The 24,634-nt window shown below is 40.1% G+C and overlaps 1 protein-coding gene across 1 annotated transcript; it reads left to right on the top strand.

Moving 5' to 3' along the window:
• The first annotated feature begins 1,635 nt into the window (after positions 1 to 1,635).
• On the top strand, positions 1,636 to 23,722 carry LOC115356563 (nuclear GTPase SLIP-GC-like). Its single transcript, XM_030047778.1, has 20 exons — positions 1,636 to 1,676; positions 5,218 to 5,327; positions 7,211 to 7,326; positions 7,503 to 7,557; positions 7,849 to 7,956; positions 8,122 to 8,215; positions 9,112 to 9,328; positions 9,449 to 9,637; positions 9,833 to 10,021; positions 10,350 to 10,516; positions 10,719 to 10,737; positions 15,051 to 15,200; positions 17,262 to 17,435; positions 17,541 to 17,704; positions 17,825 to 17,942; positions 20,166 to 20,274; positions 20,383 to 20,516; positions 20,893 to 20,974; positions 21,888 to 21,951; positions 23,630 to 23,722. Exons 2-20 carry the CDS (start codon positions 5,261 to 5,263, stop codon positions 23,664 to 23,666), a joined length of 2,253 nt encoding a protein of 750 aa, XP_029903638.1. The 5' UTR covers positions 1,636 to 1,676; positions 5,218 to 5,260; the 3' UTR covers positions 23,667 to 23,722.
• Positions 23,723 to 24,634: the final 912 nt, after the last annotated feature.

Raw genomic sequence — 24,634 nt, 5'->3', positions numbered from 1 at the left:
TACCACATAAATATTCACTGTGTCATGACATTGATGTCTGACATTGACGAGAAAATCAGTGTTGTTTCATTTGTTTTAAAAGTGTTTTTTCTTGGTGACAGAAATCAGAGTCGGGTAGAATGTAATCTCAACTCTTGATTCCTGTTGATTCACCAAGAGCGAAGAGTCCTGTTATATTATTTTTACACTATTTTCACCTGTGCCTGCTGTTTCAGTTTTAACCCTTTGAAACCTGAACAAATGGATTAGGATTTTAAAAAACACAAAAAAGGTGATGAGAAATGCAGCACGAAATTAGTAAGCAGTTAAAACAATATATTTTTAAAAAATAATTCCTAAATTACACCCAGACAAAAGAATTAGGCCTATCACAAATGTAACCCCAGGAAACTAAATATCAATATCCTATCATGGAAAGCTTGTTGTCATCAATCAGCTGCTGTGTTTGTGTCAAGGTGGGATCCAGTCTGAAGGAAATCCTGCTGGTTTGAGTCCAGAACCACAACCTCCTCCTCAGCATCTGGACTCTGAAGAGACGTTGCTGTGACTTGGGCCGATTCAGGAGAAAACAATCTCCTGATTCTGCTGTGGACAGAAAAATATCTTTTTTTGGAAATTTGTGACTTTATAATTTTACTTTTTATTTATTTATTTATTTATTTTGCTTCATAATTTTATAGTAGCCTAAATATTAGCCCCCACCCCATCGGCTTCATTTTGTCCCCTTACAATGACTCCGGGACACCGTTGTACCCAGGTGAGAGGCGTGGTGTTCAGGTTTATATTGTCTGGACTGATGGAAAGGACTGAGAGAAGTTCCCTTCATGTCCACTTGGTGGCGCTCCTGCTCCGTAAACAGAATGGGAAAGTTAAAGCAGTAGTGATGGGAATTCTGGCTGTTTTTAGAGAACCGACTCTTTTGGCTCGGCTCACTAAAAAGAGCCGGCCCTTTCGGCTCCCAAGCGGCTCTTCAGATTTTTTTTGTTGCTTAAATTAATTTATTACCAACAATAATGTAAAATTATGCCCAAAATGAGTTACTAATATAAAAAACATGCGTTATGTTTATTTATATGTTTATTATATAAATAGGCCTATGCCTTTATTTATTCACTCTACATAATGATACAAAAAGTAAATTATAAAACACAAAAACAAACTTTTAACTATTTACCATTGAACTTTATCTATTTTAAACTTTTAACTTTTTTCTTCTAAACAAATTTAAAGTGAAACAACACAGAATCACTGCAAAACACACAACGCTGCACTCCGCCTTTCTATTGTCAGTAAAGTTGAAATGGGTCCAGATTTGACTCATTTTCCTGCTGTCACTCATTTTCTTCATTTTCTTAACCACACCTTTCCAGCGCGTTCGTGCCCCTCGCTCTCTTTGTGTGTGTGTGTGTGTGTGTGTGTGTGTGTGTGTGTGTGTGTGTGTGTGTGTGTGTGTGTGTGTGTGTAACCTCCCCTCTCTGCTCAGTGCAAACACATAGACGACATCACACATATTGACCAATCACCTGCAGCTTGAAGAGAAAAAAGTGAGAGAGAGAGAGAGAGAGAGAGAGAGAGAGAGAGAGAGAGAGAGAGAGAGAAGAGGCGAGAAAAAAAGTCTCTAAGAGCAGAGACTGTGAAGCAGCTGGACTCCACTGGACTCCCCGCTCTCACTGCAGGTGAGTACAGGCCGCTCGGGGTGTGTGTGTGTGTGTGTGTGTGTGTGTGTATGTGTGTGTAAACCTCTCCTGGTTGCTGTGGCTCAAAACTTTTATAAGACGTTTGTTTCATCTACTTTCGCTCTCTCCGTTCACTGTCTGCCTCGCTCAACCATCTCTCTCTCTCTCTGCGCCCCCCACTCTCTCTTGCCTGTCCAGACGGTAACCCTAGATTTGTGAAACTGCCGCTTCTCATCAAACTCTCGTGATGCCGTCAGTATTAAGGGCCCCATGCTGTCCAGGGTTTTATTTTAACTGTTGAAATCCCTAGCTAGATGTATTTGTGGTTTTGAGTTCCTGTGGACCGCTAAATTTCTATAAGAATTAATAAGAATGTGGACAAGAAAACAAGGAGGGGCAGAACACTAGACGAGGTCTGCACCAACATTCCTGGAGCCTGCAAAGCTCGCCCCTCCCCCCCATCTCAGACACTCAGACCATCTTTCCCTGCTCCTCCTGACACCAGTTTACAGGCCCCTCATCTGCAGGTCTAAGCCACAGTGCAAGCCAGTGCAGTGCTGGACTGAGGAGGCCACACTATCCTTGCAGGACTGATTTGAGGACACCAACTGGGAGCTCTTTGAGGATCCGGACATTGAGCTCCACACCTCCTCTGTGCTGTTGTACATCAGTTTCTTCATGGATGACAAGGAAGCGGGTGAAAATATTCCCCAACCAAAAACCCTGGTTTAACACCGACATCAGAGCTCTGAGGTCAGGGGACAAGGAAGCCTACAGAAAATCTATATATGTCTTACACATTTGGATAACACGGTAATGTAGTTCAGATTTTGTGCTGTTGCTCCGTAGAGATGCACACAAGTCCCTTTCCCACTGGTGCTTGATGGACGAGGTGCAATCAGGGAAGCCAAGAGAATAGTTCCCCTCTGTTTCTGCTCAGGCTCAGGTTTAGACAATTTCGAAAAAGATCAAGACCATATATTTAAACAGATTATAAAAAATAGGTGATCAACAAATGTTAAATAAAAAAAAAACAAAGAAAAATGAAGAATTTTGCAGTGTTCTTATTGTTCTTATTGTTTTTGAAATATCCTGTTGCTGAACTTCTAGTATGAACTGTAATGTAATACAGTGATTTCCAACCAGGGGTACACACTGCAGGGGGTACGTGGAAACATTTCATAACATAACATAATTTATAACATATGAGTATAACGTATGAGTGAGGGGGGACTCATGGTCTGACAAAAAGGCTCAGGGGGTACACAAGACAAAAAAGGTTGGGAAACACTGATGTAATATAAATCATCACTCGTTCTATAAATGGTTCAAGAAATTGTGCAGCCTGAAATTTCATGAACTGTCTAGGTATAATTTTTGGGTAAATATTTGTAGTTGTTACTGTCGAGGGGCAAGGAAGCCTACAGGAAAGCTAGAGCGGACGCGAACAGAGGCGTCAAGGCTGCTAAAGCAAAGTACAGGAAGCAGATAGAGGCCAACTCCACCCGCTCTATTGCTGCTTTTCCACTAGAACAGTCTTGTGACTCCCTGTCCAATCAGTGGCCTTCACGGCGTTTACGTCACATTTCAGCTCGACTCAGCTCGCTTGAAGCCCCGGCCGAGTAGGTCCTAAAACAGTACCAGCTACCAGGTACTACCATGTAACGGAAACGCTTACAAACCGAGCCGAGTCGAGCCGAGTCGAGCCGAGTAGGTACTAGTGGAAAAGCGTCATATGTGGAAAGGCATCCAGAACATCACAGACTACAAACAATGCCACAACACCCCCCACCGACCAGCTTAACACCTTTTTCTCCGAGGACAGCAGACAGGCAGAGGACACACGTCTGACACCATCAGAGCATGACCAGCCCCTCATCATCCAACAGCACCAGGTCCTCCAGGCCCTACGTGGCTTCAACACCAGAAAAGCACCAGTACCGGATGGAGTACCAGGAAAGAAGGGCGCTGAAATCATGCACTCATCAGCTTGCTGCAGTATTCACTAACATCTTCACCCGCTCACTGCAGCAAGCCACAGTCCCCACCTGCCTGAAAACTGCCACATTAGGCCCGTTTCCACCCAACAAGTTCCTGGTAGTATTTGGAGGGCAGGAACTACTACAGGAACGTCCTCTGGCTCAGCCCTCTCAACTGCCGTGTCTGAGAGGAAGGTTCCTGTAAAGTTACTGGATGTGGCTCTGGATGTGACGTAATCGTTGCATGACCATTTTGACCGGGGCAAGAGCCCCCCCAGCGCCTCCATGCTTGCAAAGTACTCAAAATGGCTAACCTGGGGTCTATTTGTAGTGCTGAGGCCTTGACTGACTGTGTCTCAGGTTTTCCAATTACCCAACGTGTTTTATATTTTGAACAAAAGTGTTTTCCCAATGGTAAGCACATGATTTCATGTTTGAGAAAGGTGTCTTCTGTATTCTAGTGTTCAGGAGGAAGGGTGTCGCAGAATTGCAAACACAGCTCAAAGCAGCACGTTTGGCCAAGGTGTGGCCATGCTGTGTTTGAGGTATCGTTACAGTGAGTTTGGTCACATTGGTTTAAGTGTATGTTCTTAGTGTGTAAGCAATCGAAAAAAAAGAAAACTGTAATGTTAATAATTTCGTGTAGTTATTGAGTAACAGGATATTCAGCAGCAGTTTTTGCCCCGAGGTCATTTTGAGTAATTTCTTCTACGTATTCTGAAAAATCCTGTACTTCCTATGATACCTTCCTTTGGATATCATATGAACCAGAAAAAAAACAATGTATTAAGGTACTGCATCAGCCAAATATGGGCTTGCCAACTATGATACACTATTTCTATAATTTCTATTATATTTTCTGCACTATTTCTGAGCACCAACAATGATAACAATCAATTTCAAAAAAAGATAAAGACAATGCATGAAATAAAGGATCAGACTGTTTCACAGTCATTCATTGTCCATGGAACCATTAAAAACAGGGTGTGTACCAAATATGACTGTTTGGTTAAAGCACAGATTTGAGATGGTACTGTCCATTTTCTTTAAAGTGCATAATGTGATGTAGCACCTATGGACATTCTTCATTTGTAGGGTTTTATGTCTTACATATTTGGATAACACGGTAATGTATTTCAGATTTTGTGCTGTTGCTCCGTAGTTAGAGATGCACACAAGTCCCTTTCCCACTGGTGTTTAATGGACTCCCTCCTTTCTCCTCAGGCTCAGGTTTAGACAATTTCAAAAAAGATCAAGACAAGATATAAAACAGATTATAAGAAATACAAGATCACCAAATGTTAAATAAAAAAAAATAAGAAAAATTAAGAAATTTGTGGTGTTCTTATTGTTCTTACTGATTTTGAAATATCCTGTTGCTGAACTTCTAGTATGACCTATAATGTAATATAAAACAGCACTCCTTCTATAAATGGTTCAAGGAATTGTGCAGCCTGACATTTCATGAACTGTTTAGGTATAATTTTGGGGTAAATATTTTTAGTTGTTACTGTGTTATTATGTCTTTGTGATTAATTCTGTAGCACTTCCTGTTTCTATAGCACTCTGAATTATCTGGCTGACTGTCCTGTTGACGCTTGGAGAATGTCTGACTTTGTCAAGGACAAATTAAAGGAATGGAACCTCCAGGGCTTGATACCGCAGTTTGAGGGTAAAGTATTATCATGCTTCTTTGGTGAGCAATGATATTGAACAAAATTTATTTTGGCTGAGTCTCCTGATATCATGATAGGATTCAAAAAGTGTAACATGTAACTGTTACCTAACCCTTCTCCAACTACACCTAACCCTAACCTTTCTCTAATCTTAACCAACCCCAAACTTATACCTCAACCTAACCTTTTCCTAACCCTAACCTCCCAGACCCTTACCTAAACCTAACCTTAACCTCTATAACTATACCTAACCCTAACCTTTTTCTAAAACCTAACCAACCCCAAACCTACACCTAAACCTAACCTTTTCCTAACCCTAACCTCCCACACCCTTACCTAAACCTAACCTTAACCTCTCCAACTACACCTAAATCTAACCTATTCCTAACCCTAACCCTTAACCCTCTTAAAATTATACCTAAACCTAACCTTCTCCTAACCCTTACCTTAATCTTTTATCCACACCTAAACATAACCTCTTTCAACCTTAAAACCGCCTCTACCATACCCAAACCTAACCCTCTCCTTACCCTAACCAACCCAGCCCTTATGCTTGTGTTCTTCCTCTCCCTCCTTTTTTTCCCCCCAGATAACCCCCCCACCCCCACCCCCCACACCATCACCACCACCTCCCCTTGTGCGTATAGCATGGAGGTCACTACACCTATATATATATATATATATATATATATATATATATATATATATATATATATATATATATTTAAATATATATAACAATAATCTTCCTCTAACCCTAACCCTAACCTCACCCTAACCTTAACCTTTTTCATGTTACACCTAAACCTAACCCCACCCTAACCCCAGCCTTAACCTCTTACGGTATACCTAAACTTTAACCTTACTCTAACCTTAACTTCTCACTTCATACCTTAACCTTAACCTTGCTCTAACCCTAACCTTAACCCCTTACTTTATACCTGATCTTAAACTCACCCTAACCCTCTACTCTAAACCTAAAACCTTAACCTCACACTAACCCTACTTTGTACCTACCTATACCCATATCTCAAAACTAACCAGAGTCAGGAAGACCAATTTTTTGCTTAGCTCAGCAGCCATTTTGTCTGCTCAAGCAGAACCACATGGTTTCACACTAACCCTGAACCTCAGTCAAGGTGGGTTGTTCTTCAGGGTTTTGGCAGCACAGTAACGGACGTGGGTCAGTGCCTTTTCATGCGAAAACTCACAACCGAAGCCGCTCGTACTACCACCGAAATTGGAGATGGAGTGTGCGTGAGATATCGAGTGTATTATTTCCTAACCTAACCCTAACCCTAACCCCCTCTGCTACTGTCCAGCTATTGGTGGTTTATACTGCCTCCTCTCTCCCATGAAACATCGTCATTTTACGGTGTTGCATTTTACGGTGTTGCATTTTACGGTGTTGGGGTCTATTTTAGTGAGGCGAAACCAAACTTTGGAGCATTTGTTTGGTCCAGCAGTCTCTCCTGTTAGTCTCTCCTGTTTGACTGCTGATGTCAACACATTTACTTGCTTTTCTTCTGTGCATGATAGAACTGAAGCCTTTTTAATGAAAAACAGTATATACATACATGTAGTATGCAATTGTATGAGTCACATCTCTAGTATTGTATTTGTTATCATTCTAAGTTTATTTTTTAGTTTTTTTAATTGTTGCTATTCACTTGCTGTTTATGTTGCTGTGTCTTTATTAATCTTAACTTGTTTTCATTTTATATATTGCTGATTTTATATTGTTTGTGTTTTCTATGTGAATCATAGGAGAACTAGTGACCAATCTGCAGAACCAACGTGGATCTGAATAAAGAATAAAGAAAGGATAAAGACTTATTGTGGTTTGACCAACATTCATCTGAGTATTTCTGAATTTCAGCTGAAGAAATTACTGAGGAGAGTTTCTTAATTCTTGAAGAGAAAGACATTGATAAATTGATTGACAAAGTTGGACCAAGGAGAATATTCATTATGAAACACAAAGAATTTTGTCAGGTGAGATATTTTACTTTGACAGTGACAGTAATTTTAATAATTTAATTTTTATCTACACATTTGTCTTCAATGCGGCATGGCTCAGGAGGCAGAGCGGTCATCTTTGTGTGTGTGTGTGTGTGTGTGTGTAAACACTGTTTTCTGAAGTGTCACCTAACAATTCTTTGAATATTCAGTCTCAGGCTGAGCCGTCCACCAGTGCCTGCAGGACTCCACCAGCCACTAAAAAAGGTGAGCAACACATTCTCATTCCAAAGGTGTCCAACGCTTCACCACGTCGGTATCAGATGAGAGAGAGGCGTGACAAGGCGTTGGCATTTGGCGCCCTGGAAATGAGAATGGGCCGAGTTGAGATGTATGGTGAAGAATTTCTATTGAGCATTTTAATATGTTGCAAAACATATAGGTTTGGACGGATGATGGTGAAATAGATTCAGACTAATGCAAAAACTGTAAACTTTACAAGTCAAGTGATGGTACAGACAGCTGTTTTATTAAATACACTATACTTTTTTTCCCCAGGGAGGAAAAGGTCTGCACACGCTAACAAAACTGCTGAAAATGAAAAAGCCAAAAAGAAATCAAGAACTGGTGAAAATCACCATGACACAGTGTTGGCAACAAGTGAAGGTATTTACTGCAAAGTTCTTCCTTCAGTTTTTAACCAGTTTAATGATTATCTAATGGTTGACAGTAATCTATAATATGTAGTTAATAAATGAAATATTTGAATGATAGAGTTATCATTCGACTGCATGATTCCCAATAAACTGTCCTTTACTTTGACTCTGGCAGAAGCTAAAATGCTGACTGAAGTGAAAGAGATCATGAAAAACGTCTGTGGCAAACTGGATAAGGAGACTGACACAGAGCTCAATGCCTTTCTGAAGTAAGTTTTCAACAGAAGATTCCTTTTCATTATTCATGTTTTGTTATTAAACAGACTACAAACGGATTTACATTTTCCCACCAGTTGGCCAAAAGATACAACTAGGACAAATAGAAACACACTAATGTTAAGTGGGGAATTAGACTTGTAAGTAATAAGCTAGTAATCTCACATTTAAATATCATGTAAAAAAAAAAAAGTATGCAGAATCCTGAGCTTCACTTGGAAATTTCAGGCACCTCAGAAATTATATGTCCAAAGAAGCAGCAAAAATGTTCATGTTCTCTCTTATAACATCTCATATTAACTACTGTCTTCCCACCTGGGCCATCGCAAACTCAACTACTCTAAATCCATTAATATCACTAAACAAGCAAGCACTCAAAATTCTGGATAAAAAAACAAGATCCTTCCATCATTGCACAATCCTCAACAGTGGCGTGCACAAGATTTTTGAAGAGCAGTGGTGAAAATGAAAAAAGGGCACTCTCCGTAGGGGGGTTGGGGGGCATGCTCCCCCGGGAGAAAATTTTTGAAAATTGTACATTTAAATCCATCAATCTGGTGCCTTTTGAAAGCAAAATCAAGCTAAATAGAATAACAGTAGTGTTCCGACCTATAGGTCTAGGGCTATGTGAAAATACAGGTGCAAAAAAAACTCATGAATCACAACTCTACTGTGACCAGATACACAGCAGCATCTATCTATCTATCTATCTATCTATCTATCTATCTATCTATCTATCTATCTATCTATTTATCTATCTATCTATCTATCTATCTATCTATCTATCTATCTATATGTACACATATATTTATTTATGTATATATAGATATAGATAGATAGAACTATATTTAACAATATCTATGTAATTCCTAAATTTCTTTCACAACAGAGGAGAAATCAAAGATTTGGAAACACCCAGAAAGGAGACGGTGGGAGTCTTTGGTAAAACTGGGGCTGGAAAAAGCTTTCTGATAAATGCTATCATCGGTGCAAAGAATCTCTTGCCTTCTGGAAAAGTCACTGCATGCACCTCAGTCGTGACTAAGGTGGAGGCAAATGAGGGCAGCTCTGATTACGTGGCAGAGATTGAGTTCATTTCCAAAAAGGTAAAAGCATTTTCATGCCAGAACAATGTAGAATATACAAATGTACAGTTGTGTGGTACATGAGGGTTGTCATCATATGGCAATACTGAGATTTTATTATTTTGATTTTTTTTTTGTTAGGAATGGGATGATGAGTTATGGTCCTTACTGATGATTAGCATTGATGGGAAATGTGATGATGGTGGAAAGATCTCAGCACTGTATAGAGAAGGAATTCAAAGATCCTATGAGGAACTAAAGCAAGACAAGCATTTTAAAAGTCTTCCAGAATTTCTCTCATCTACAAAGAAGGAACTGAGATGTGCCACAGTGAGTTAAAATATTTTTATTTCAGAGTAAACATTCCTGACACTCCATATGTAATCTGTACAGAGAGACATTTTAAATCTGTTGCTTATGACCTTTCAAGGTAATAGATACAGGCATATAAGTTTGTTTTGATGTGGTTCAGTGTTAATACACCATAAGCCAAGGGCAGTGCATTCATTTGACTGTATATTTCAGGCCTCACAGCTATCTGCACAACTTGTCAAGTTCACAAAACATGACAAGTCAGGAAGACAGTACTGGCCACTGGTGAAGTGTGTGACTATCAAGGCACCGCGTGTCCATGATCTTCTGGAGTATGTCACACTTATGGACCTTCCTGGAACTGGAGACTGTAACCCACACAGAAATAGAATGTGGAAAGAGGTAATTTATTCATACTCACCGTTATTCATGTCATATCAAATGAAGTTCAGTTATATAAAACTGCCTTACACCAAATTATTACAGTGCTCTGAAGAAATATAGAATAAAAAACTTCCATGGTGCCACAAAAAGTACTACTTGCAGTTAATTTGCCAGTTACTTATTGCAGTATTCATACATTGATTACGCAAAGGTATAAATATCACTTTTAGATGGGCATCTGTGCACCATAATAAACTCCTGTCTATAAATCTTAGCATTTGTTGCACTTTGTACTAAGTAATGCCTCAACAATGCTCAATTGTAACTTTGATTTATGTTCTTTCAGTATGTTGGAAGTTGTTCCACTGTGTGGATTGTCACTGAAATTAATCGAGCTGCATCAGAAAAAGAAGCCTGGGATATCTTTGAAGATACCATCAATCTCATAGGAAATGGTGGAGAGTGTCAACGCATCATCTTCATCTGTACCAAGTCTGATGACAGTGGGAAAGGGTAATGCATTTAGGAAACAGGTTTTAAATACAGTAGTGCATATAAATTGCATATAAGATATAGCATTATCATACACTGAAGTGGTATTTCAACATCAGAATCCCTCTTGCTTTGTGGTGCCTAAGAAGATAATCATGTCTGGGCCGAGTGTGGCTGATGTTATGTGGTCCAGAAACAGTTGTGTTCCTTGATCCACTCTCAGTTGCCGTTTGGTGGCTGTGGTAAGAAGGCTTGCTCTTGTCCATGGCTGTGGTTGGGGCCTCTCTCCAGCCTTCACAGCCTTCGCGAGGTGGTCATGTTTGCTGGAGCTGATGGCTGTGGCGACTGACTCAGCGATTGCCTCGAGGAATTTGTTGTGGTGCAAGCAATAGTGCACATCGCTGAGGGCTTTGGGGCAACTGCTGAGATGTTTGAGGGACCCTCTCCAGGTGAAAAGAGGACACAAAGGTGTTTCACTTTTCCCCCAGGTGTGAGGGTTAGCAGGCCTTGGAAAGCTGTTGTACACATCTTGGACAAGGCCTGCTGGCCAGGTTTTCGACCAGGTGATCTTTCACTGCAAGGTGCTCTCCTACTTTGTCCAAGCTCCCTGCCGTCTGAGTCTCACCAGTCCCACAAGAAGTAGCCTTGGCCTGCTTTTCCTTTTGCCAACATCCCCACAAGAACCTTTTACCTCAGTCATGACTCTGCCACCTCCAACTCTTTCTTATCTGCCTGACCAGACCTCGATGTCAGGTGCTGCTATCTTGGCATCACTGGAGTCACTATACTGCAGGGCTTCTCTTGTTTGCATCACATTGGATTCCTCAGTGAGCCCACTGAATGGAAGCTGCAGGATGTAAATACTATATCAATACTATATCAATAAATACTTAATTGATCCCAGAAGGGAAATTGGGTACAAAACAGCAGTGCTACGGCTTTGAAGTAGACCAAGCCACCTCCACAGATAACTGTCAGTCCTCCTTTCAGGGCCTCTAAACAGTTTACAGGGGAACTGTGTATAAAACGCTGTGCTGGTAGGTCCAGTCCTTGAACCTTCCAGGCAAACTGGAATTATTGACATTTGTGAGCCAGGCCTGGAGGTCTTCACTGGTTCTCTGTATGGTGGCAAAATCCTTCAGGTTGTGGTCAGCAAGTTCCCCCTGGCTCTTGTTTGTTCTGTCAGCATTGGGATGGTGGTTGCAAACAATGTGAGGTGGAACTTGTCCAGTACTTTTAATTTTTTTCAGCATGAGAGATCTTGACTTGCAGTTTTTTTTTTTTTTTTTTTTTTTTTTAAAGCTCATCCTTGCCCAAGTGATGCTCTTCCAAAGGCCTTGTAGGATCCATCAGCAGTTATGGTGACAGGTTGTCCATAAATGCTCTGACTGGAGGCTGCTTAACACTAAAAAACACTGCCAAACACTCCTTTGCATTCCACTTCTACTGACTTGACCACCATGTTGACGGTGAAAAAAGGATGACGTAGATGGTGCAGCTAATTATAATGGCCACCTCAAGCCAGTGTCTGTATGATATTACAGATCCAGAAGTAACTCTTATCCTGAAATTGCCATAATAATCAAGGGTGAGGTCCTTGATTTTGCTGGGAATATTGTGTCTTTAGACAGCAACTTCAACCAAATTGTGTGGCGTGAAGCTGCAGGTGTTGGCGTGGTCCAGCCACAACACAACTAAAGCAGCCCCCTTTGCCCTCAGCTCCTTCTCTTAGGACTGGTGTGACTGGCCCTGTGTGCTCCATAGTGTTGCAAAATTCCCGGAATTTTCAAAGTTGGAAAATTTCCATGGAAATTTTCAGAAATTAACGTGAATAAACAGGAATTTTTGGGAATTTATATTCACTGCATTCACCTGGTCATGTACATGTATACATAATAAACATTTTGTTTTGTAATAAGCAGATATGCATGCAAACATGTTACATTATAATGAATTTCCAGGGAATTTTCGGCAATGAGTATTTTACATCGCTGTGAAGGAATTTTGGCCCACTCCTCTTTACAGAAATGTTTTAATTCAGCCAAATTGTAGGGTTTTCAAGCATGAAAGGCCTGTTTAAGGTCATGCCACAGTATCTCAATTGGATTTAAGTCTGGACTTTGATTAGGCCACTCCAAAACCTTCATTTTTTTTTAAGTCATTCAGAGGTGTGTTTTGGATCATTGTCCTGCTGCATAACCCAAGTACGCTTGAGTCTGAGGTCATGAACTGATGGTCGGACATTGTCCTTCAGGATTTTCTGGTAGAGAGCAGAATTCATGCTTCCATCAATTATGGCAAGTCGTCCAGGTCCTGAAGCAGCAACCATGTTTGACTGTTGGTATGATGTTCTTTTCATGAAATGCTGTGTTAGTTTTATGCCAGATGTAGCGGGATGCACACCTTCCAAGAAGTTCAACCTTTTTCTCATCAGTCCACAGAATATTTTCCCAAAAGTCTTGGGGATCATCAAGATGTTTTTTTGGCAAATGTGAGATGAGCCTTTGTGTTCTTCTTGGTCAGCAGTGGTTTTCGCCTTGGAACTCTCCCATGGATGCCATTTTTGCCCAGTCTTGTTCTTATTGTTGAATCATGGACACTGACCTTCACTGAGGCAAGTGAGGCCTGCAGTTCTTTACATGTTGTTCTGGCTTCTTTCATGACCTCTTGGATGAGTTGTCAATGCACTCGTGGAGTATTTTGGTAGGCCAGCCACTCCCGGGAAGGTTCACCACTGTTCCAAGTTTCCTCCATTTGTGGATAGTGGCTCTCACTGTGGTTCACTGGAGTCACAAAGCCTTAGAAGTGGCTTTGTAACCCTTTCCAGAATGATAGATGTCAGTTACTTTGTTCTAATATCAGAATTTGTTTGATGACCTGAAACATTTAAGTTTCAGGATACTTTTTCACAGCACTGTATGTTCCAGTGGTGGTGATAGTGGTGATATTGATGCTGAGATTCCTTTTATTGATTATTGTTTATTTTTGCCCCATTCACCTTCACTTAACAACAACAAAAATGGAAATTTCCAAAATTCCCAAGCTTAAATTTCCATGGAAACTTTTTAAAAACCTCATTCAAATTGATGACAAGAAAAAAAAATGAAAATTCCCAGAAGTCCCAAGCCGAATTTTCCTGTGAATTTTCGGAAAAATTGGGAAAAAAAAGTTACAGAAAAAATCTCCTGAAAATTTCCAATGTTCAAGAGCAATAATTCCCATGGGAATTTTCAGAAAGTTTCCGGGAAATTTATGGGCAACTTTCCACCCCTTTGCAACACTAGTGCTCCACGCTGCTAGGAATTCCACGGATCCCACATCTGCCCTTGGTGTTGATGTATTCTTTCCTCAGAGGGAGCTCTGTCAGACCCTAGTGGATTATATAATAATCATAGTGGAAAATTGATTATATAATAACTGTGCCATTTGCATGTAGATCAGCCTTTGGTCCTTACATCAGACTTCTTGGAAAATACTTCTCCTTAATTATCCTTAATTAGCTTCACAGAGATGGTTTCTTGTGCTTAGAAGTGTTACATTTTTTTGCACACCAAAAACAATCTTGCTAATCTTGACATACATTTTTTCCAGTTTAAAAAAGGAAGAAGCACATGCTAACATATTAGAAACAAACCAGGAAGCCAAGGAAGAAGTGAAGAAGACATTCAGTGAACACAGAAAGATTAGGGTAAGTTGCAAACTGGCAAATCACGTGTCTTACAAATGCCAAATTTCTTAAATCCAGACTGTTTTTTTTTCTACTTTCAGGAACATTTCAGTGGTCATAGTGATGACTTTTTCGAAGTGTTTACAGTGAGCTCCACAGAGTTTGAGGAGGCAAACTATCTACAACAAGATGAGACTGGTAGATTTATTCTAATTGTGAACATGTGGCAGAGTAAAGATGCATTTTTAACTTTAGGAAGCTATAATCATTCAAACCATTGCACTGTTACTTTTTAAATTTGGCTGACAGAATGTCCAAAGATACTTTGATTTTTAAAATACACTATCACATTTTGAAAATGACTTTTTGTAGATATCTACATCTGTAAGATGCTTATTGTATTGTCTTTATCATCCAGAAATACCCAAACTTTAGGAACTCCTGCGAGATCTCAATAAACGTCAAGACAAGACATCAAACTATGTCTCTAGAGCTCATGGGATTCTCTCTCGGATTCAGGGAGCCAAAAATGAAGAGATGGTATGATCACTTTATTGCATTATTTATCAAATCAAATCAAATCAAACTTTATTTATATAGCACCTTTCATACATAAAACAAATGCAACGCAAAGTGCTTTACATTAAAATATATACAACCCTAATCCCCCACCCCCTCATACACACTCACACACGCACACACACACACACACACACACACACATACACAAGTACAACATATTTCACACATGCATACACCCCAGGCATACACCCCACCACACCCCAGCCCACCCCAACCCAACCCAAAGATAAAATAAAACATGGCTGAGCACTGAGGGACCAGATAAGGAAACACCATTCATTCTTTGGGAGCCATCCACACCGGGAGATGTCCCAGCCCACGACTACAGGGGGCGCCACCGCAGAGACCACCCCGACCCAGACAGACAGGAGCCCACACCACGGCCATAAGGCCCGGAACAGGACCCCCAGCCATCCAGGCCAGGACAGCCCCCAGGACGGCACCCCCTGCAGGCAGGCCAGACACAGCTCCCGGTGTGGAGCGCCCCCATGAGGAAAACACTGGAGCTAAAAACTAAAAGATAACAGAGTAAAATACAATCAATACTAAAAGGAATAGAAAAAAAAACAATATTAAAAATAAGAAAAATATGAAGTGTAATAAATGAGAGTATTAAAACAAAAAAACAATAAAACAATACAGGCAACATAAATATGTGTTAAAAAGTAAAAAAGAAATTATTTAACAAACAACTAAAAACAATAGTAGCATAAGAGAGTGGTAACTAGAATCAGATAAAAGCCAAATTAAAAAGGTGGGTCTTGAGCCTGCGCTTAAAAACATCAACAGTCTCAGCAGCCCTGAGGTTCTCCGGCAGGCTGCTCCACAGACGTGGGCCATAATAATAAAATGAAGCTTCACCATGAGTTTTTGTTCGAACGTTGGGAACATTTAAAAGACCGTACCGGAGGACCTCAGGGTGCGGGAGGGCTGGTGGGGTAAAAGCAGGTCAGACAGATAAGAAGGTCCAAGTTAAGACACTTAAAAACTAATAAAAGAACCTTAAAATCAATCCTGAAACGCACAGGGAGCCAATGCAGTGATTTTAAAACTGGTGTAATATGAGCCCGCTTTCTGGTCCCCGTCAGCACACGTGCAGCTGAGTTCTGGAGTAATTGAAGGTGAGAAATACTCTTTGTGGGGAGACCAGAAAGCAGGGCATTACAATAATCTAAACAACTAGAGATAAAAGCATGCATTAGCACCTCTGTGCTGGCCAGAGAGAGAAACGGGCGCACTCTGGCTATGTTCTTAAGATGATAAAATCCTATCTTTGTTGTATTTCTAATATGTGGAATAAAATCAAGCTCAGAGTCGAAAAGGACGCCCAGATTTTTGACACATTGTGAGGGTTTAAAATCCTTTAATTTTGGTAAAACTTTCTCTCTCTTGCCTTCAGGTCCAAAAACTAAAACCTCTGTTTTGTCCTGGTTGAGCTGTAGGAAGTTCTCTGCCATCCATGACTTTATATCTAAAATACAAATTGAAAGGGTATCAATAGGCCCTGTGTCATCCGGAGACATGGCAATGTAGAGCTGTGTGTCATCAGCGTAGCTGTGAAAATTGATGCTGTGTCTCCTGATGATGTCCCCAAGGGGAAGCATATAAAGATTAAAAAGTATTGGACCTAAAATTGAACCTTGGGGCACCCCACACTTCATTTCATGGGTTCTTGAGGAACATGTATCCAAACTTACGAAAAACCGGCGATCTGTGAGATAGGAATAAAACCAGTTAAAACCAGTACCAGAGAGGCCCACCAGGTTTCCAGGTTTATGTACATAAAGCCAGCCAAAGGAATTTACCACCAACAACAGATAGGATGGATCAATAGACTCATGTACCAAATTCTTATCATATCACCGTTATCAAAGCATGAATCAGGATTTGACCCTTTCCATTCTTTAGTCATCAGACCTTTATTTCAGTCAGGGAGGGTCAGCTGAGAACAAGCTCTCTTTTTCAGTTGTGCCCTGATTACACACATATAAAACATAGAAAATACAAATAGATACCAGATACATAAAGTAATACAATAGAATACAAATAGAGTATATAGTGGTTTTCAGTAAATACAGTACATAAATAGGAATGAAGTCAATTCAGATTAAATTTAAAACATTTACACTCCTGAAATCTCCATCAGCAGAAACAACACATGTAACTCAGAAAACACGCATGTAATCATGTAGCTGGAACGCAGCAGCACCACATGATGACAGCAGCTGAGCCTGACGCCACGGCAACATCGCCACCCGGTGGGTGTGGTCTACACTGAAATCATGCTTGTACCACAGTTCATCCATGAGGACCATGCAGACTCAACCATTACCTGCTTATTCCACCCAGACAGTTGTGTCTAAACTGAAAGAGCTCTGAGAGAGAGGGACAGCGACACACACACACACACACACACACACACACACACACACACACACACTGGGAGGGGCCCAGGGGATCAGGGATGAGTGTCGGGAGGTTACAATATACAAATATGTGATATCGGTTCAATTTCAGGCAAACAAACCAGAGGTTTGCAGGATCCTGGAACAAATAAAAGAAGCTGAAGTTGATAAAATCCGTCGGTCCATAGACGAAGCTTATAAGGCATTTGAGACCCGCATCGAAGAGGGTGTTGAAAAATCTCTCCAATCATATGAAAAAGACATGAGAAAGACCATCTTAGACTCTGTAAGTATTTCATCATAATAATTCAGAATCTACAGAACAAATTTTGTTTTGCACATGAAAATGTTAATTTGCACATAACAAATGAGTGTTTTTCCTCTGTTTCAGAAAGGGAAAAAGGACCAAGGGTTTCATAAGAAGTTGAGGTCTTTAGTTGTGAATGGTGGCATCTACAAACCAGCTGACAAGGAAAAGCGCACAATTGACATCAATGAGATCTTAGCTTCACACCTGAGAGAGAGCATTGACAAAAAGTTCATGGAGACTTTCCCGTAAGAAACCTAATATACACATAACAGTGTTTGTTGGTGCACATTAGATGCACACAACACTGCCAGAAGAACCTGACACCTGTATAAAAGCATTTTTTTAACTTCACGAAAATGTTTCAGGAACGACAGAAGCCGTGGACCTTTCAATGGAGCCATCAGCAAGTTTACACTTGGCACAGAGCGCCTGGCTGAAAAGTACACAGATGTGTCACTGCACCTGACATTTCTCAGATCAGAGGTATGATGAAGCATAATTTACACTATAAACAGTATAAACAGATAATAAGTACCAAAAAGCAATATAAACATTATAAACAAGGAATGTAGTGTTACCTGGGAACATTTAAAAGAATCTGACTGGTAGATCTAGCAGATCTAGTGCTATAGCTGCTTGTATGAAAGCATAAAAGCAAATAGATATAAGCAGGTAGCTTACATAAAACTGCCTTGGTGGTAAATAGCAACATGTGTATTTTGAGAACCGTCCTAAAGAGATTTATATAAATAGAGTAGGATACTCGCTATTATTAATCACCATAAGAGTGATTACATTGGGTTACAAAAAATTTTTTTTTGCAAGTTGTCTAGGTTTTTTCAACTGAATTAGGACGATTTTGCACCACTAAATCCAAAAATGACATCTATTTTTCGCAATCAGGTGAGGTTTTTTTGCTAATTTAATTTTGAAAAATTTGATCTTCTCACAAAATTGATTACATTTTTGTGACTTTATCAGTTGATTTTTTATATAGTTCTCACCCAAAATAGGTTTTAAGAAAAAAAAAAACATTTTCGAACAGGATGTATTTATTAAGTGCTACAAACTTTAATTCCTGTAAATTGAATAATAGACATTGATAAAGGTAAGTACATGTAAAGTGAACATTAAGTCGTCATTGTGCAAAATTCAGGGCATGGACTTTTGTTTCTTCGAAGCCCTCGAATGCTCAGCAGCAGGGATGTCTCTCTTCAGAGTCCAGCAGTGATCAGCCATCATGACTGCATCCCAGCGTCCCTGATACCTGGCCTCCATCTCTTTTATGTCCTGATGGAATCTCTCTCCCTGCTCATCACTCATTGATCCCAGATTCTTAGGAAACCGATCCATATGTGAGAATAAGTTATATGTAATAGTAATATAAGAGATACGAAAGAATTTTGTATCATATGACATGAAAATGCCCATAAATGTAAGCAAAAATGTTAAAAAGCCAATATGTAGCATAGTTCAGAAAGTTGACCTGATTGAGCAAAACCAATGTGATTTTTGGATTCAGCCTAAATCAGCTCAAAAACCTTAAACAATAAATTTATTGTTGACCAGTGTTATTAGTTCACCAAGGCAGTTTTACTTAAGGATAGGCGTAATAATTTACAATCAAAACCACGTCTCTTGGTGATCAAGTGAGAGAGCAGTTCACACCAGGAATATGAACTTAACGTTTTTCTCAATCACTTTACCTCCTCTGTCAACTCAGAAACCCTGGTATCAAAACAGTAAATCCATCGGCCTGATGAGGGGCGCTGTGCCCAAAATGACACATCTTGTTTGAAAAGGGCTCTTACCATGACAAAACATTTCAAACATGCAGCAAACGCACATTTTGTCATTGCCCAGTACAACTAATCCGGCCACTCACTCACTTCATACTCAACACCAAAATGCAACACAGCCTTTTCAGTCTTAACAGGTTCAACCTTACTTTCTCCAGTGTGTATTCACTCATATTTTCTGACAATTTACATAGTGACATATTGTAAAGCATGTAGCAAAAGCCAATATTTCCCTCAAACAATTCAACTTCTGCCCAAATGAGTAGATTCCTTCAGTCAGCTCTACTGTCCTGTAACACAGCTGACAGCACAATACAAAATACAGCTGTCAGTGTGAACAAGGTTCTCCTGTGAGCTGCACATTCAAATGTCAACTTACAGTAAAGAATTGCATCCAAACTCAGAAAGACTCTGAAGTGAAATTTTACTGTATTGATGGAAAAACTGAAATACTTACCACCACGGCTTTTTGTTGGGAAAGTGTGCGATGTGTTTTTTGGGCACGATATGGTCGGCACAGAAGTTGATGTAGTCAGTCATAGCATGTGTAGCATCCTCAACATCCAGGTTGTGGAACATATCCAAGTTTTATATGTGGGCAGGAGGTGGAAGGTTGAGTGTTCAGAATTTGAAAGAGGGGGGAGAGCCTTGGCCCTGTATGCGTCTAATATTCCCAAAGCATTTGTCCAGGACTCTGTCTTTTCACATACTGATAAACACCGGCAACACAACTAACAAACAACTTATGCAGCAGCAGCGCCTGAACCCGGGCTGCCAGCTGAGCAGCGCCACCAGAAGCAAATGATGATGATGATGATGACATCAAGTTAGTAATCTAATGTGGGGAGGGAGTCAATTTTCTGTGGACTGCAGGAATCATTTCTGCTTTGTTTCATCTCTCTGAAAGGAAGAAAAACTGAAAATGCAACTGAGGGATGAAATCACAGAGCGTAAGAAAGAGATCTACAACACTCTGCAAGAGTCAATCAAGGAAACCATGCAACCGTGTTACCAAGGTAAGAAACAGAACTGGAAAAGCAAGAGGACACCACGGTGATAAATATACACAGTCAGCTCAGAAAAAAGCAAACTGAAGTCCAAGTGAAGACATTTTAATGTTGTAGACGCAGCAAAGGAAACAGGAACTGGCAGTCTGCAAAGGATGAGGGACAAAATTGAGAAGCACCTGCAAGACTCCAAGTCCACCATGTTCAACAAGGCGAAGGACGACATGCTGCATAAGATGAGAGACCTGAGGGTTTGTAATATTTTCTTTTATAAAAATCTGATCATGATATAGTCGTAAATGCTGCACATTTTCAGCCTTAAGTTCGTCTGGTACAAAGACCAAATTTTGTCTGGTCATGCCAGTTAACAGTGAAGTCACGCCTATGACAAAAAATTCAAATAATTCATCTTCCTGCACTATTGGTGAATATGACTGAGTGACTCATTTTGTGAGCAAATTTTCCACAGATGTAATATTGAATAATTTTCAAATGTCCAGATGGTGTTAGCTATTGGCAGTTTCATTTAGGACTGCACTACTTTATTTTCAAAAATAAAAAGCAGCCTAATTGTTATGAATCTGACATTCTAGACAGATATGAAGAAATGATTTGTTGCTCAATTAGGAATGGATCCTGGGGACAGTGAATTACAAAATGGAGAACGCAATCAAGCTGTCACTCAAGACAGGTGATGACTCCCTCCCAGGTAAAGGAACAATTTCTGTCACGTATTTTATTATAAACACTATGAATAAAAATTGAAAATAACTAAAAATATATGTATATAGGGCTTGACATTAACACCTGGCCACCCAATAAATGCAGGTAGAACTCGGCAGTGGTATATAACACTTCAGTGGGTGGTATATACCACTCCCATGAGCCCTAAGTAAATACAGTAAAAGTAAATACAGCTGCCTAAACCGTATTTGGGGAGAATGAACCCCGAAGGCCTCATGTCAACAAACCACATCCCGGTAACCTGTGAGCACCACAATGAGGGAGACTGAGGGAGAAAAAACACTGGAAAAAAACGTTGCTGGCTGAAATAATCTGTCAACAAGCAGGGGTGACAGATGTGACTGACTTGTCTATTTATTTACAGTTATACACAGATCTCAACTCGGCTGCTCTAATAGTATAGATCAATGGTTACGACTGAAAAAATATTTAAAAGATTCAGTGCATTTGCAGGGCATCCAGTGCACAGCCAAACATTGGAGCGCAGTCCAGAAAGAGACAAGAAGACCAGACCTATTAACTAAAAGTGACAGTCAGGCTGTGAGCAGGTATAGAACATGATCCAGCAATAATAATAATAATAATAATAATAATAATAATAAGGTAGACACAGTTTACTAAGGTTGGAGGCCTGTAATGATTTTTACCAGCCAAAATCCCCTCCCCTGAAATGCCATTAGCCCCGCCCCAATGGTTAGTGAGCCAAAAAATTCATGTCAAGCCCTGTATATATATCTATATCTGTACACACACACACACACAGACACACACATATCTATAATGTACACATGCATACTTTCTTCATGAAATTAGAGTAGTGTTCATGCATTAGCATTATTGTGGCAGTGGTGATTTAACCCTAACCGTATCATTTTCAGATGTCTCTGAGGAGTATGACAAGGTGAAGAAATACTATGAGGAACTGAGAGCCAGAGAGACTTGGTAAAACTTTGTTAAATTGTTTTCAGAACTGTTATTGAGAACTGCAATATTTTAAATATTTTTTGAATTGTACTTTTTTATTCCCTGGTGCTGATCCAGTCAGCCCAAGAGCTGCAGGTGAATTTCTGTCCGTGACACATGCACAGGTAGAGCTGAGATGTTAAGACCCGAACTGTAGAGATTTAAAACTGGCTCACGTCAGACAAACTGTCTGCTGGGAGGCAGACACGCAGGGTGCAGTTCACTTTTGTCTCCACCGGGGGGGCAGCACTGAGCTAAACAGCCTGCAGTTCAGTGTTGTCTCCACCGGGGGGGCAGCACTGAGCTAAATAGCCTGCAGTTCGGTGTTGTCTCCACCGGGGGCAGCACTGAGCTAAATAGCCTGCAGTTCGGTGTTGTGTCCACCGGGGGGCAGCACTGAGCTAAACAGCCTGCAGTTCAGTGTTGTGTCCACCGGGGGGCAGCACTGAGCTAAACAGCCTGCAGTTCAGTGTTGTGTCCACCGGGGGGCAGCACTGAGCTAAACAGAGCAGAATGTGTGTGGGTCAGTGGGGCTAAAGGCTCTAAACTGATCAGTCCATTTGATTCCAGATATTGATCAGTAACTGGACTGTTCCTGTCCATATTTCTGCTGCAGACAGGATTATAAACTGAGATTATAATCCATGGCTGTCTTTAACATTTCATGAGCAGTGAAAATTCAAATTTCAAATTCAAAATAATCCAAGTTAATCCAACAGGAGCCTGGAGAGAGTCCGATGTAAACCTCCACAAAACACTTTTTCTCTCTAACTTTGGGCTTTGTGCGGGAGATCTGCTGTGAACTAGGAAACAGGACTGACTCTGTTTGAGCTCTAACGCCCTCTAGTGGTCATAAATCACTTACACAGCTTAATGCAGGTTTACAGTTTTTTTTTTAATGGCTTTACCTCCTCTGTCAGCTCAGAAACCCTGGTGTCAAAACAGTAAATCCATCGGCCTGATGAGAGGCGCTCTTCCCAAAATAAAACATTTTGTTTGCAACAGGCTCAAAAACATTTCAAACATGCAGCAAACGCACATTTTGTCACCGTCCAACACAGCTAATCCAGCCACTCACTTCATACTCAACTCCAAAATGCAACACAGCCTTTTCAGTCTGAGCAGGTTCAACCTTACTTTCTCCAGTGTGTATTACAGTCATATTTTTTGACAGTTTACATCATTACATATTGTAAAGCAAGTAGCAAAGGCCAATATTTCCCTCAAACAACTCAACTTGTGCCCAAATGAGTAGATTCCTTCAGTCAGCTCTACTGTACTGTAACACAGCTGACAGCACAATACAAAATACAGCTGTCAGTGTGAACAAGGTTCTCCTGTGAGCTGCACATTCAAATGTGAACTTACAGTAAAGAACTGCATCCAAACTCAGAAAGACTTTGAAGTGAAATTTTACCGTACTGATGGCAAAAACTGAAATACTGTAATTTTTGTAGGTGCATCCTGATTGATTGGTGAATGGTGATTGGTGGAAAGGGTAGTGATGCAGGTGCACTAGTGATTTCACAGCGATGCAGGTCATTTCTAAAAAAAAAAAATATATTGAAAAAAAAACTGTAATGATGTGAGAGCAGGACGACTGAAGCTCCTCTTGTTGTAGGTGTTGGTCTTGACTTGGTTTTTACTTGTGTTTCAGTTCACAACAGAGCATCCAGCAGGTGCCTGAGCCCTGAAGACAAGAGGAGAAAGAACACCATCCCCCAGTCGTGGCTTTGACTTGTTTTACTTTAATCAGCAGAGATGTCTGTATTTGGGAGGCAGCTGTTGTGATGTCTGCTGGTTACTCAGGATGTTGTTTTTCTATAATTCCTATACTCATTTTTTTCTTTTTTAAAACGCTGGCATAATCATCTTCCTTCATAATCATTTGATGTCATATTTGTATTCAAAACTGAATTAATTTCCATTTTTTTAAAAAGTCATATCAATATCAGTGACAGAGTTTCAACAGATCACTTCTTAAACATGGCCTGTTTTGTTTTTTGTTTTTTAACGGAGGTTTAGCATATTTCTGTGTCTCAACTTTTCAACCGACTCCTGATGAGAAGTTTTGGTGTTCACATTCTTTACCTGTTGAATTTTTAGTCCATAAACTGCCTTTTTGATCTTTTACTCTTTATTACCTATTTTAATTTGCATAATTGGTTTAGGATGATTTAATCAAGCTTGTGTGATTGAGAAGTTAAATAGACACGAAAAATCAAGAGCTATTTTGCTTTTATTAATCATTTGACATATATACTCATTTATAATCACTGTTTATTGATTATTTGCTTATTACATAAACTCACCGCTTATTAATCATGAGCTAATTACATATACTCATCTATAATCAGTGGCAATAATTTGCTAAAAACATATATTCATCTAATGCTTATATTTTCAGAATTTACTTACTTAAAGTCATAATACTGCCCAAATGTTGTACTTGGACTGTGTTCTGTACGTAGTCGTACTACGTGCACAGGAAGTGCAGGAGGTTGAGTGGCTCGCAGGCCAGCAGGTCATGAGGCGTGTTGCACGGGTAGGAAACTGCACTGTCACTGTAACAAACAGGTCAGCTCCTTTTGTTCTGTATGAAAACACAGAAAAGATTTGAGAAACTGGGCTTCTTCTTCTTTTTTTTGCCCCACTGCCTTTT

This window comes from Myripristis murdjan, chromosome 24, assembly GCF_902150065.1.
Source record: "Myripristis murdjan chromosome 24, fMyrMur1.1, whole genome shotgun sequence".
Taxonomy (NCBI): Eukaryota; Metazoa; Chordata; class Actinopteri; order Holocentriformes; family Holocentridae; genus Myripristis; species Myripristis murdjan.
Note: the sequence above shows the minus strand (reverse complement) of the source record. Positions and strands in the feature narration are given on the sequence as shown.